A 13,153-nucleotide genomic window follows, 5' to 3' on the forward strand; every position below is an offset into this window, starting at 1 on the left:
ATTTTATATATGAGAAACTTCCATACCTGGATATAATCATCACCTTATACAAATTGATGAGTATAATGTATATAAAAGAACCCATTCAACCTCTCATCTATATGGCCAATATTTTGCAGGACTCAAAATGAAATAAGGGAATAAGTAGAAATGTCTATAAGATTCACATTGAGATTTCCTTAAGAAAGGGATTCGAAATTTAACACTCCTGAATAGCTGTGAAGGACACTCCAACTTGTGTTATCTTTAGGGAGATTAGGGGTCAGAAATAAGCATGTCCCTTACATTCCTTTCTAATTTTCTCACGGGCTCTTGAGCTAGGGTCAATCAGAAGTGGTCTTTGGAAGAAATGTTCCAATACTGCAACCTGGTACTCAGATTCTCATCGCCTTTTAACAATGTTTATTCATGCATTGTGTGTGTAACTTCATCCCCTGTAACTTACCTCCTCTGGCCTGCTCAGTACATGGCCTTCTGGGCCAGTTATCCCCATTTCCAACATGCGGGTTTGCTCCTGAAATGAAAAAAGAAAATAGTTCTTCAATAAGCTCAAGTGAGATTTGGAAAAATTACACTGGCATGTTCTGATCTAAAGACCCAAAGAATAAATATGTGTATGTTGAACAGATGTATTAATCCTATATTTGGAGATGCAATATAGGGTAGACTCAACCAAAAGGAGGAAAAAAAACATTCAAGGGTGATTTGCTTTTATTAAAAGAAAGACAGTTGTCTGTTAAACTATTTTTTGTCTATACTGCCCATCAAGAATCATACCAGGTCACTTATTGTTCACCTCTCTCAGTCTCAGCTGCCTCTGAAACTACACTTGCTTATCTCATTTGTTTATTCACTCATGCTCTTTAAGCCATTTCACTCAACAAAATGTATTGAGCATCTGCTTCCTGCTAGGCTCTAGGTAAGTACCTGCATTAAAGCAATGTAGCCCCTGACCTCACGAGGCTTACAATTTAGTGCTATGTTTCCCAAAGTGTGGGCCACTCATCACTTACATCAGAATCGCCGGAATTGTTTTTGTAGAAATGCAGATTTCTCACCCATCCTAGCCTAATACATCAGAAGATGTGAGGTTGAATCCTAGTAATGCATATTTTAATAAACCATTCAGGAGTTTTGATGTTTTAAATCTATGGCTTAAATGAATGGATTCAAAATTTAACGAAACAAAATAGTGTCTCCAAACAGCATTACCTGAGTTAGTGTCTTGGTGAAATTCTGTTTAACCAAGTTGTGGACATGGCAGAAGAAGTGCATGTCCCTTGTGGCTGATGGCTAAATTCCTCAGACTTCTAGCCTCTTTATGGAAGAAGCAGGTAGCTGGGCAGTGAGCACACACACATGAACTGATTGGAACTGGCAGAAATCCCAAGCCACCATTCCTTCAGCATTACTGGCATTCACTCTGAAATTGTTAAGACTGGTCCCTATGAACCTCTGCACCAGCAGGCCTGGCCTAGTGACCTGGGAGTACTCTGGTAATGCGTGAGACACATAGGAAAGATGGTGAATGCAACAAGCCTTGTCTCACTTTGAAACTATGAGGCATTTAGAAAGGTAAGGATTCTTACCACCTGGAAAAGAACCTTCTGTTTTTTGTTTTTAGTAATAGAAATCTCTAAAAGAGGAGTAGAAAGGAAAATGCACATACTATAAGCAACCATGAGAAGTGAAATTGTCACTATCTCCAGCTCTACAGAAAACAAAGAAAGGTTAGAGGTTTATTTTTCCAGAAAAGCACCTCCACTTTTCATTCTTACCATTCTCACTTATTGAAACTTGAACTGAATTAAATTTCTTCCAAAGACTAGTGAGTTTCCACTCTAAATTGCCTCCAGTCACACAAGGGTTAAGGTCTCCAACTAAAGAATCTCTGTCTTAGGTGACACTTATGCTTCTGTCTTGTTTGAGTGCACCAGGATAATGCAGAGGACAAAGCTAAGCTCAAGTGGTGGCTTCCAAGCACATTTAAATCACCAGGGGATTATTTTCAAAATACATTTGCCTGAACTCTGCTACTGACTTTTTCTAATTCCAGAATACCTGGAATTAGAAAAATTTGGTGATTCTAATGCACTGTTCAGGCTAGGAAGTCCTATTCTGAAGCCATGATGTCCATATAGCTGAGAGATTAAGAATGGCAGTAAAGCCCCACTGATGCTACCTTACATGGGGACAGAAGTGGGCATGTTGTGGCATTCATCACAACTACAGTTACATCACAGTTTGGGTCATGACACAACTGTGGCTTGGTCCATGAGGAAAGGAACCCTGTCTTTTTAATCTTCCCTCTCCAAGGCTTGGCGCATAGTAGGTGCTCAACAAATATTTGTTAAATGAATGGCAAAGATGCTGTCCTCTCAGACTGTTTTGCCAACTTGAAATTCTTGAAAATCATCCTTGTTTGTACCCAAAGGCAAAGATTCCCCTCTCATATATTCACTTTTGAATAAGTGCAGCAAGAAATTCTGAGAATAGCAGCTGCCTTCATTTAAACAATGTGATAAAAATCTTTCTGCTCAAGCTGAATTTAATAAACACACACAATAAACTCATCCAAATGGAAAAATGCCCCTACTCTTTCCCTGACTGAGAACAGATCTTCCCAAGGTAGGGAAATAGTAGCAGGAGGGGAAACCAGAGAAACTTCCATGCTAAGGATTCACAAGAGGAAAGAAACTGAGAACAGAGACTTTGGGTCGAAGTCCATCTGCCTCTTCAGGGGCTGGAATTAACTGCCAGAGAGTTTGGTTTCCAGGGCAGCTGAAAGCAGGGCTGGGACCTCTGGCTGCTGCCCTGAAAACTTGGATAAAGGGAGGAGTACAGTTCTAATACCACTGGGTTGCCTCCCACGGGACCAAGGCATTTGGGCTCTCTACAGAAAATGATTTCATTATCTCTGGGTGTGTGGTGGACGTGGGCGAGGGCTGTCAGGGTCCTGACTAATTAGCCTCCTTGGTCATAGTGAGAGGAAACTGTACACTTACCTCACCTCCCCCACCAGCAAGACAACATGGAGAGTCTGAAATCACAACAGCTAGAGCCCTGCATGGCTGGGGTGCTGCCTGCCCACAAGCTTGCAGCTGGGCTTGGGAGGCAAGGGATCCCAGATATGCCATCTCCGGGTAAAGATACCCACTGAGGTACATCACCTTAGGGGCAAAGATTTGGTTTTCCTAGTTATTTGCTGTGATCCTTGGGCCAGTGACATTATCCTTCTGAGCCTGGATGGTCTCATGTATAAAATAGGGAGGATGATAGCATCTTTAAAGGGTTGGGTGAAAATTAAATGAGAATATACCAGAAAATTTACCAGTTCCTGGCACACACTAGTCAGTGCTCACCAAATGGCACCTGCTATCAGGAAACTAATGGTCTGAGATGAGGGGAGGCCTAGACATTGTTCCCACACCTCTGCCGACCACATTCACCAAGTTCTGGACAACTTCTAAAATAAAAGCACAGCCCAAGTATTAGTGAGCTATGGAATGCATCTGTTTTGGCTCACTTCAATAGCTACTGCCTGGCACAAAGTGCTCAGGAAATACTCTCTGAAGGAATGAATAATGGTTCCTTGTTGCCAGCATTATCAAATGGATGAAGAAAGCTCACTCTTTTTTTTTCTGGCTGTCTCCTCCTAGCAAAGGCCAATCTTGAGATGTTTCTGAGATAAACAAAACCCTTCCCTAAGACACATCTGTCCATCTATTCCATTAAGCAGCCCAGGAGATGGAGAGATAACTGCTTCATGCTTCCTTACAAATGATCAATTTGGGCCTTGGGGCCCTCACTTTCATCACTCTTTCCTCAAGTTTCTCAGTATGATTTCTAGGAATCCAGTGAGACGTTTGCTCCTCATGAGACCTAAATTCTCTATTATCTAAGGCTATGAGTTCCACAGACTTGGATCCAATCTCTGGCTTCTGAGAAATGCTGCCTTATGGTCTTTCTTTATGACAGAGAATGTCTTGTAGCTTTGACACATTTTCAGAAGAGAATCAGCAAATGCTCTCCCACTAAATGGTCCAATTTGAAATCCTCCTCTTCCAGGATGCCTTTTCTGATTCTCCAACAATGGCCAGCCCTCTTTCTGTCTTACCACATCTTCTAGTTTCATTGCTTGTCTACATTCCCCCCTCTTTTGTTTCTTCCACCTAAATTGTGAGGTACTTTGGAGCAGGTTCTGTCTTTAGCAAGGTACTTATGATGGTGCCTTGCACATATTGAGAGCTCACGCAGCACTGAAGAAATGAAGAAGAAAATGGGATGCAGACCCAAAGCACACTCCAGGGAGCTGCATGGTGTTACCTGGGCAATGATATCCCCATTCTCAGCATGAACTTGAGCAATGGCCCCCAGCTCTCCCAGGCAGGTGAAGATCTCATAGAGCTGAAATAGAAATGAGCCTTTGTCACTCTTGCAAGCACTTTTAGCAACCCCACAGAAGGGCCAATTACTAGAGCCCAAGCTAAAACAAATGGGATAAAGCAGAGGAAATAAGTCACCAGGGCAGAAATATAGATTACATAGGCATGACCAATGAGGAGTGCTAGTCCAAAGAAATCCTAGGAAACTCTGACTATATAAAGAACCTACCATGTTCCCTAGGCAGGCAGAGCAAATATATAATAAAGTACTACCAACCCCTCTCCTTTGCCTCTAGCACACATTTTTAATGGAATTATTTTCCCATTAAGCTGAGAGACAGCCTCAGAATTCTTCTCAACAAACGCTCTATAAAACCACTACAGCCTGGCCAGAAACAAACACAAAAACTCAAACCCTTATCTCTTAACCTGTGAAGGTAGACATACCTTCACCTCTAAGCAGGAGGCATGGGAATTCATTTCTTGTATTTCCTCTGAAAACTTAGCCTCTGTCTAAAGCAAATGCATGTCATGAATTTCTTAGGGGGAGAGTCAGAGGCAAGGCAGTAGGATATTCCAATCAGCAGAAGGCCCTCCTGGTCCTGCAGGTGAAGAGCCTCACACTTTCACTGGGCTTATGAGGGGTTTGGAGCTTGTTTGGTAGATGGAAATTTAGACATGTTCCTCCTCTTGCCGTTTAAGAAAGCTGCTGCCAGTGGAAACTCTAGCTCCCCGTCTGTCTTGCCATGGGCACCCTGCCCATTACCTTATTTAAAATGTAGCGTGGACTGCAAAGGCTTCAAGAAGCATTCTGGCCCAGTGGTCTCCCATAGTGACCACAGCGATTTATGTTACAAGGGCCAAGGTCATCAGCAACAATAGGAAACCCATCCAGATACCCCAAACCACATAGCAAATGGGTTGTTACCTCTGTGTTAGATACTTGATACAAATCCTTATAAGCCATATAAACCATGAAGGAGTTAACCCCTGCAAAAGAGGGACAGGAGGAAAAACAAGAGAAAGACAACATTATCATGACTGTCCTCCATCCTTTGCTCCCACTTCCATCGACCATAGAACCCAGCTGCATTACCCGGGCTCCTGTCCAACATAAAGCAGATATTTATACTCTTCAAGAGCATTTTGCTCTGCCCACCCTTGCCCCATAAAATCAACAATTCCTAAAAGATGTCATAGCAGAATGGTCTCTTCTTCTGTGCCTCTTTCTAACCTCCCCTGTCCAGCATCCCCTAGCCCAGAAGGTCAATAAACTTTGATATTGCTCAAGGCAGTAGTAGGTGGCATTAAGAATCACTCTAGCACACCAGTTGTGTTTATAACCTGGGGGCTGCACCATTGAAATCCACCACATACTAGTTCAGTGAGCTTGGGATACTTAACCTCTCTGGACCTCGGTTTCCTCACCTGTTAAATGGAAAAATAACAATATCCTACTTCATAAAGTGGTTGTGAATATTAAAGGAGAGAATACATAAAGAGCTTTTAGCACCAGGCTTGGCACATATTTGGTTTCCAATTAATGGATCTCCCAAGATCAGTTCCTTTTACTGTGCAGGGTGTTGGATCAGAAAGGAGAACTAAGATACAGACCCTACCCTTAGGGAACTAATGGGCAGGTTTTACCTTGTGCTTAAATATCTTAAGTTGTAAGGTTTATATGTAAAGACCTATTTAGATCTCACCCCAAATAAACTACTAATACAGTGATTTACAGAAATAGGTGGGACTGGGGAACTGAGAATCATTTTGAGGAAAGGGGGATAATTTTGGTCTCTAACCATTAGGGCCTTCTCAGCCCACAGTGTTCTGGGCCAAAAGTGGGTTGTAATTTGAGAACTTCCCTACCCAGAGTGGTTCAACTCAGGGCAGTCTTCCCAAACACTACCCTTCCCAAAAGCCTCTACATTATCCATGGAATGATCCAGGCTCTTTGATAAAGAAGTGAGTGTTACAGCCATTCAATTTTCTACCCCGGTTGAGATGCCCAGTGGAAACGCAAATACAGAAAGAAGGAGTTAATCTCACATTCTATGTCACCAAAGATTTTGTGTCAGGGCTTGTGGGATAAGGAAGGGGATGGAAAGAAAATATCATCCTCTGAGGGGGTCATCCTTTCCCTGCCATCCCAGGGCACACTCTTCCACTGGACTCCTAGCATTTGTGTCTAGACTACTCCTTTGGTAACGGTTCTTGCACCCTACGACATTTATATTCTGTTGTTCTTCATGAGCCTGTTTTCTTTTGCCTTGGGTGTTCAGCAGAGGCCATTACTTACACTTCTCTAAGACCCCCAGGCCGCCTTACAATGCTGAGCACATTGTGCATATGTGTGCCTGTATGTGGGGGGGAGGGGTTTGCAATATCTGTTGATCAAAAAGAAGCAGAGAATGGAGGAATCTAAGAAGACAGTGGAACTTAAATCATGTACTCACTGAGAGGACACATGCTGGCACACACAAAGAAACATATATACATATACACGAACATGTTTTCACACCCTAAGCTCTCAGCCTGAGTACCAATACATCCTTGCTCCTAGAAATGCCTTAGCCTTGTCTAAGGATTCCATTGTTACATGATAGTAACAGTTTGATCTCTACAGTAAAAATGATATGGGTTAAAAATCCCTAATCTCATAGGTCGTACCAGCCATACAACCTTATGTAAGATTAGTTAGCTTCTCCTAACCTCAGTTTCTTCCCCTGCAGAATGGGCAATATTGCATGGAGGTGAAGAGCATAGAATTTGGATACACCTACTGCTTACTAATGCTATGATCTTGGGCTGCTTATTCTGAGTCTCAGTTTCTCCATCTGCAAAGTGGGGAAAACAATCACTATCTCACGGGGATCCTGTAAGAAGTAAATAAAGTGCCTGGAACATTGTGTTATCCCTACATCCAGTGCTCACGCTCAAGGTTCCAGGCTCCAAGTAAAAGACAGTGACTGAAATGAGTGGATGGTGTTGGAAGGACTGGCAAGAAGAAGCTAAGAGAGGATGGAGGACAGCATGTCCGGGCTCACCTTTGTCCTTGATGAGGTTCTGCACTTCCTGCTTGACGCTGTCATTCCAGTGGGTGATGTCCACATGCAAGGCATAGTCACAGCAGCTCTTCCCATCAGCCCACTCTCTCCATTTCTCATAGGCCTCAGTCAGGCTGGACTCAGGGTCAGGCACCACATGGTCAACTGAATGACAGAGACCCCAGATGAGTCACTCTCAGACACAGCCGTTGCTCCCCTCTGCCCAGGCCTGCTCCTGCTTGCTTAGCTGTGACTGCAGAATCTCTATTTCCTGAGCATGGAATTAACTTTTGAAGGGGTTCCCTGGTAGTTTCAAGAATGCTGATCACTTAAATGTCACCAAGCTATGTGATTTGGGGCAAATTACTAGGTTCCCTAAACCTCAGTTTTCTTTCCTTTAAGTTGGTGCCAAGTGGGGTGGGAGACAGGGTGTTACTAGTGCCTTTCTTCTGAATTTATAAGATTAAATGGGAAAATGCATGTAAAGTACTTCACCTAATGCCTGGCTCATGGTAAGTGCTCAATAAACGTTAGCCATCAATGAGTGCCTACTATGTGTCATTATTGCTAGTACTGTGGGGAGGTCACTGCTAGTGAAAAAAGTCAGACTCTCTTCCAAGGGTGAAAGCGAGGTTTAAAGTTAAGTTAGGGCACAAGACATTGAGGCTCTCTGCTATAGGACAAAGCTGGTGTCAGTTACATAAACCTGATACTGGGCCTACAGATCTTATTTCCATGGAAACTTCTTGTCAAGAATCTGGTTTCTTTGAGGCCTAAATCTACTCTTTCACCCGCAACCATGGATACATTTTTTTTTTAAACAATGGCATCTACAGTTGATGAAGAAAAGGCAGAAATTACACTTTCATAGTTCCCCTGAACGGCTGAGGCAAAGTACAAGTAAGGACAAAGTACAGCTAAGGACAACTTTCCAGAGAGCAATTTTGAAATATACATTAAAAAACTGGACATTTTTCAAACCTTAACCCAATATTCATTCCCACACCTATGAGTTATTCCTAGGGAAATAAATGAGGCTGTATACAAAATGTTGGTTCCAAGGATGATTGCTACTTATTTATCTAAGTGAAAAATTGGAAACAATTGAAATTGTTAACAATAGAGAAGTTAGGTTAAATACATAAATCCTTTATAAAATGGATGACTAGGAATCCACTTTAAATGTTGGGGTAGAATAAAAATGAATGCAAAGATATCCATGACATATTATTTAGCAAAAATGGAAGGTTAAAATATAGTACATGTACTGTGATCCTAGTTTTGCCAAATAGGATTTTAAAAATGTGTACAATATACAGCCAAACTCCAACAGTGATGTGGGATTATGAGGTTTATTTTCTTTTTGCATCTCTAGGTTTCCTAATTTATCTATGAAGGACACAATTGCTTTTGTGGTTCTTTGTAAGTTTTACTCTCATCACTGGGAATCTGACTTCCCTAATGCAGATGGCCAAGCATAATACAAATCTCAAGGATGCCAAACAGGTCCAACTCCTTGCCCGGATGGCAGAAAGCCAAGCCAAGATCAGTCATTCCCGTAGTCTTCTATCAAAGGCAGCCTGAGTGCACTTATCGGAAAGCAAATGCATGGAGCTACATTACTAATGTCTGGGGCAACACCAGGGCTTTCGTCGGCAGGCAGCTGCCGAGAAGTCAGCAGGCTTCCACCCTTCAGCTGGAGAATTGCACCCTGAATTGCACCTTTTATGGCTTTGGTGCAATTTTTCTGGGCTTCCACACCCAACTGGCTGAAGCTGAACTCTGCTCATGCTCCTGTCAAAAGGAAGTAAAAGACAGTGGATAATTCTACAGCTCAGGCTGTCCTGTGTTCTCAGGGGATGTATATGGTATTAAAATAAACAGTGCTCTCTGCCTGACCAAGTTTGGGGCCAGCACTGGGGTGGGACCCAATTCATCAGGATTCCTTTGGGACAGGAAGGACTGCCCTGGAATGCTATTGGTTCAGTAATCCAATGGCATGCAACTCCCTAGATTTTTTTTGGAATTGCAATAGAAAAAAACAAAACAAAACAAAACTTAAAAACAAGAGAAACCACTCCTACAGCTTGCCCAATGTTAAAGATATGAATTGGTCAAAATACAGCGCAGACCAGATAGCACTAAATGTGACTGGAAGTCAAAGATGCAGATGCCTCCAGCACCAGTTGTTTTTATGACATGACCAGCATCCCAGTAGAAGCTTTAAACCAAGCTCAGTGATTTTGAAAACTTCCATGAGACACAGCTTCACCCACTGAAGTTCACAAAATTTCCAAGAAATATAATTCTCCATAATCCTTCTCTCCGTGATACTCCTTAGCTCCATTCACACTGCTCTGCCCTCCTTTCTCAGAACCAAGTGGGCAGTTTTGAAATAATGTTTCATCTTCTATCCATAACTTTTTAAGTCTACTTTCACCTCTTACTAGCCCAGAGATGCTATTTCCTATTCTCCACTCATTGCAGGAGCCAGCACCTGCTGCTAAGGTAGACAAGAGGGCAGCTGCTGCCATGACCAAGAGCCTCATGAATCTCCTCTCTGTAGTTACAGGGAGTTGCCCTTTCCTCAGCTCAATCTGCTTTTCTCAGGTCCCATCAGGCAAAACATCTATAAACTGAATTGGGGCAAGTATACAAGTTATAAATAAGAGAGTTCTGGAGATAACACATTCATTAAGCACACACTTCTGAGAAACAGGAGTGTGTAAAATATGAAGACTTACTGATCATGGTGGTGCCACCCGCTAAGGCCGCCTTTGTCCCTTGGAAGAAGTCATCTACTGTGGTCATTCCCTTATATGGCATCTGGAAGTGAGTATGGACATCGATGCCTCCAGGGATCACCATCTTCCCATTGGCTTCGATGGTCTTCACTCCTCCAGGAACAATCAGATTGTCTCCAATTTGTCTGATGAAACAAACAAAAAAATGATCAAACACTTGGTCATTTAAAAGTGCAATTTCCAAGACAAATATAGTGGTATAAGGATTTTAAACAGCGTTACTTGTATTTATCGAATTCATCTTTGCAAGTGACTCACAAGCTTAACAATCTATAAACAAAGATAGATATATACAGAAAACAATGTTTATAGTCACAGAATGATTTGATATGCCATTCGGTGGGACCGTGTGTCCTGGTTTAGTACTATAAGGGTTTGACAGAATCTAGAATATAGTGTGTGTAATAATTTTTTAATATAAATATTTTTATTATTCCTTTCATTTTGTTCTTTAAGTTAAGGTGAGAAACAACATTTGGAGAAGGATCTAAAGAGTATAAAATAGTGCACTGTTAGAGACTGAAGAAGATAATAGTGAATCATTTAAAGAACAGGTATGGGAACTTAGCTATCTTTTAAGTGGGGTCATCTTTGCTCCTAACAAAAGATTCTGTCTGGGTTATGTCCCACCTAAGTCTTCACTGAAAATTCCACCCTTTCCTAATCATTTATCAGCCAATCACAGCTGATGGCAGATTCACCAGGTGGAAATCAAAGATGCAGATGCCTCCAGCACCAGCTGCCTTTATGACATGATCAGTGTCCCAGTAGAAGCTTTTAGCCGAGCTTAGTGATTATGAAAACCTCCACTAGACACAGCTTCACCCAGGAAGCTTCAGAGCATCTTAGGGAGGAATACCGGGGAGACTCAGGCAGAAGTAAGCCAATGAGTATCTCAAAGGCAAGCCTCCAAGGAAAGTGACAAATACAACTAGTCCCCGCACAATGCTGCTTATAGATCAGCCAGTATTGCTTGGCTCATACGTGGTATCACATCTTTGATTTAAATAGCTGGTTAAACATGTTCACTATGGATACCAGGGAGATCTGTGATTCATAAGCCTCTATATGACCATTAAAAATGTCCTACTTTGGGATATCTGTACCTCACTGTCCATGGCATGAATATTTTCCTCTTTTGTCCATAGACAGCCAAGAAAGACACTCTCTTGGGGCAGTAAGAAATCTACCACTGGCCTCTCAAACTCCAAGTTCTGCGACTAAAATAAAGTATTCCTGACATCTGTAAGAGTTCAACTTTACCACATCATCACTGGGCCATTTCAGAGCCACCATAATTCAAAATATACTGGTAAAATGCAGCCTCTGATCATAAGTCCATTCTAGTTCAGATACTGGCCAATTCTGTTCTCATTTTTCTCTCTCACAGGTTCTCCTTTAAGGAAAATTGAGAACCAAGGTCATGAAGAATTGCCTGGCTTGTGTGTGTGTTTTCACCCATTTTGACAACTAGTTTAATACCAAGCCTGAAGTAGAAATAGCTTCCCCTTCTTCACTCTCCACCAACAAAGGCCACATTAATCCTTCAAGGCTCAGCTTCCATCTTCCCTCCTTCATCAAGTTTCTAGCAAAATCCAAGTCTAATAATGAGTGAGGCTGGATGTGGGCTATCTGGATTCACAATCCTGGCTCTGCTAGCTACTAGCTCTATAACCTTGGCCAAATTACCTTACCATGCCTCAATTCTTTTCTCTGTAAAATGTAACAAAGATGCCTCCTCCATAGGGTTGTGCTGCAGATTAAATGTGAATATATGTTAAGCCCATAAAACACTGTTAGGTGACTAAGAATTCAATAAATGTCAGCTATTATAATTAATAACCAGTCCACTCTCTTCTCTGAATCTCACCTATTCTAAGAATATAATACTTGATATGCCACTCCTTGGTAATGCTAGGTCCTTTGCATATATACAGATATCTCAGTTCCCCTAAAAGACTAAAAGGTCCTGGGGGAAGACAGCATGATGATCTGGGCCTTGATAATGAGTACCATACCGTGTGACATAGCATGAGTCCAATACCTCAAAAAATTGCCTGGCACATAACAAGTATTCCTCAAATATTCACAGACAGACAAACAACTATGTGATAGTTAGAGGAGGTTATTTCTGTTCTTATGCTCTGTGAGTTAAGAATGTTGTTGGAGACATACAAAATTTCAGGATTGAATTATGATCATTTAACTCAACCTTCTCTCCACCACCAACACACACATCTGATGGTTAAATTCCTTCTACAACATCCTTGGCAAGTGGCCTTTCAGTCTTTCTAATAGAAATGGCGAAAAGGAATTGTCTTACACCTTCAACCCCGGTTGTAGATCCCTGAAGCACTGTGTGAAGATGGATTCTAAACCTGTATTTAAGGCTCAATTGTAAAAAGTTCTGTGATCAGACAAGATCAGGCACGTTCAGGGTGGTATGGCCATAGCACCACTCCTATTCAACATCATATTGGAAGTTCTGGCCAGGGAAATCAGACAAGAGAAAGAAATAAAGGGTATTCAAATAGGAAGAGAGGAAGTCAAATAGTCTCTATTTGCAGATGACATAATTGTATATTTAGAAAACCCCATCATCTCGGCCCAAAAACTCCTTAAGCTGATAAGCAACTTCAGCAAAGTCTCAGGATAAAAATCAATGTGCAAAAATCACAAGCATTCCTATACACCAGTAATGGACAAATAGAGAGCCAAATCATGAGCAAAGTCCCATTCACAATTACTACAAAGAGAATAAAATATCTAGGAATACAACTTACAAGGGATGTGAAGGACCTCTTCAAGGAGAACTATAATCCACTGCTCAAGGAAAGACGACACAAACAAATGGAAAAAAATCCATGCTCACAGATAGGAAGAATCAATATAATGAAAATGGCCATATTGCCCCAAG

At 41.7% G+C, this 13,153-nt stretch overlaps 2 protein-coding genes across 8 annotated transcripts in view; one reads left to right on the forward strand and one right to left on the reverse strand.

The window, feature by feature from the left end:
- STK32A (serine/threonine kinase 32A) overlaps positions 1-7,424 on the forward strand; it is a 179,708-nt gene extending 172,284 nt beyond the window's left edge. The window contains exon 13 of the mRNA XM_032158275.2: positions 7,118-7,424. Within this exon, the coding sequence (XP_032014166.1) occupies positions 7,118-7,142 (25 nt within the window). The 3' untranslated portion in view covers positions 7,143-7,424. The remainder of the gene's footprint in view (positions 1-7,117) is intronic.
- DPYSL3 (dihydropyrimidinase like 3) overlaps positions 1-13,153 on the reverse strand; it is a 165,898-nt gene that overhangs the window by 18,012 nt on the left and 134,733 nt on the right. For all 7 annotated transcript variants that reach the window (XM_032158270.2, XM_058440000.1, XM_058439999.1 and 4 more), the window contains 5 exons: positions 10,177-10,361; positions 7,433-7,597; positions 5,314-5,375; positions 4,327-4,407; positions 446-514 (listed from right to left, as the gene is read on the reverse strand). In XM_032158270.2, the coding sequence (XP_032014161.1) occupies positions 446-514; positions 4,327-4,407; positions 5,314-5,375; positions 7,433-7,597; positions 10,177-10,361 (562 nt within the window). The remainder of the gene's footprint in view (positions 1-445; positions 515-4,326; positions 4,408-5,313; positions 5,376-7,432; positions 7,598-10,176; positions 10,362-13,153) is intronic.

Source organism: Hylobates moloch, unplaced genomic scaffold (genome assembly GCF_009828535.3).
Source record: "Hylobates moloch isolate HMO894 unplaced genomic scaffold, HMol_V3 SCAFFOLD_6, whole genome shotgun sequence".
Classification (NCBI taxonomy): Eukaryota; Metazoa; Chordata; class Mammalia; order Primates; family Hylobatidae; genus Hylobates; species Hylobates moloch.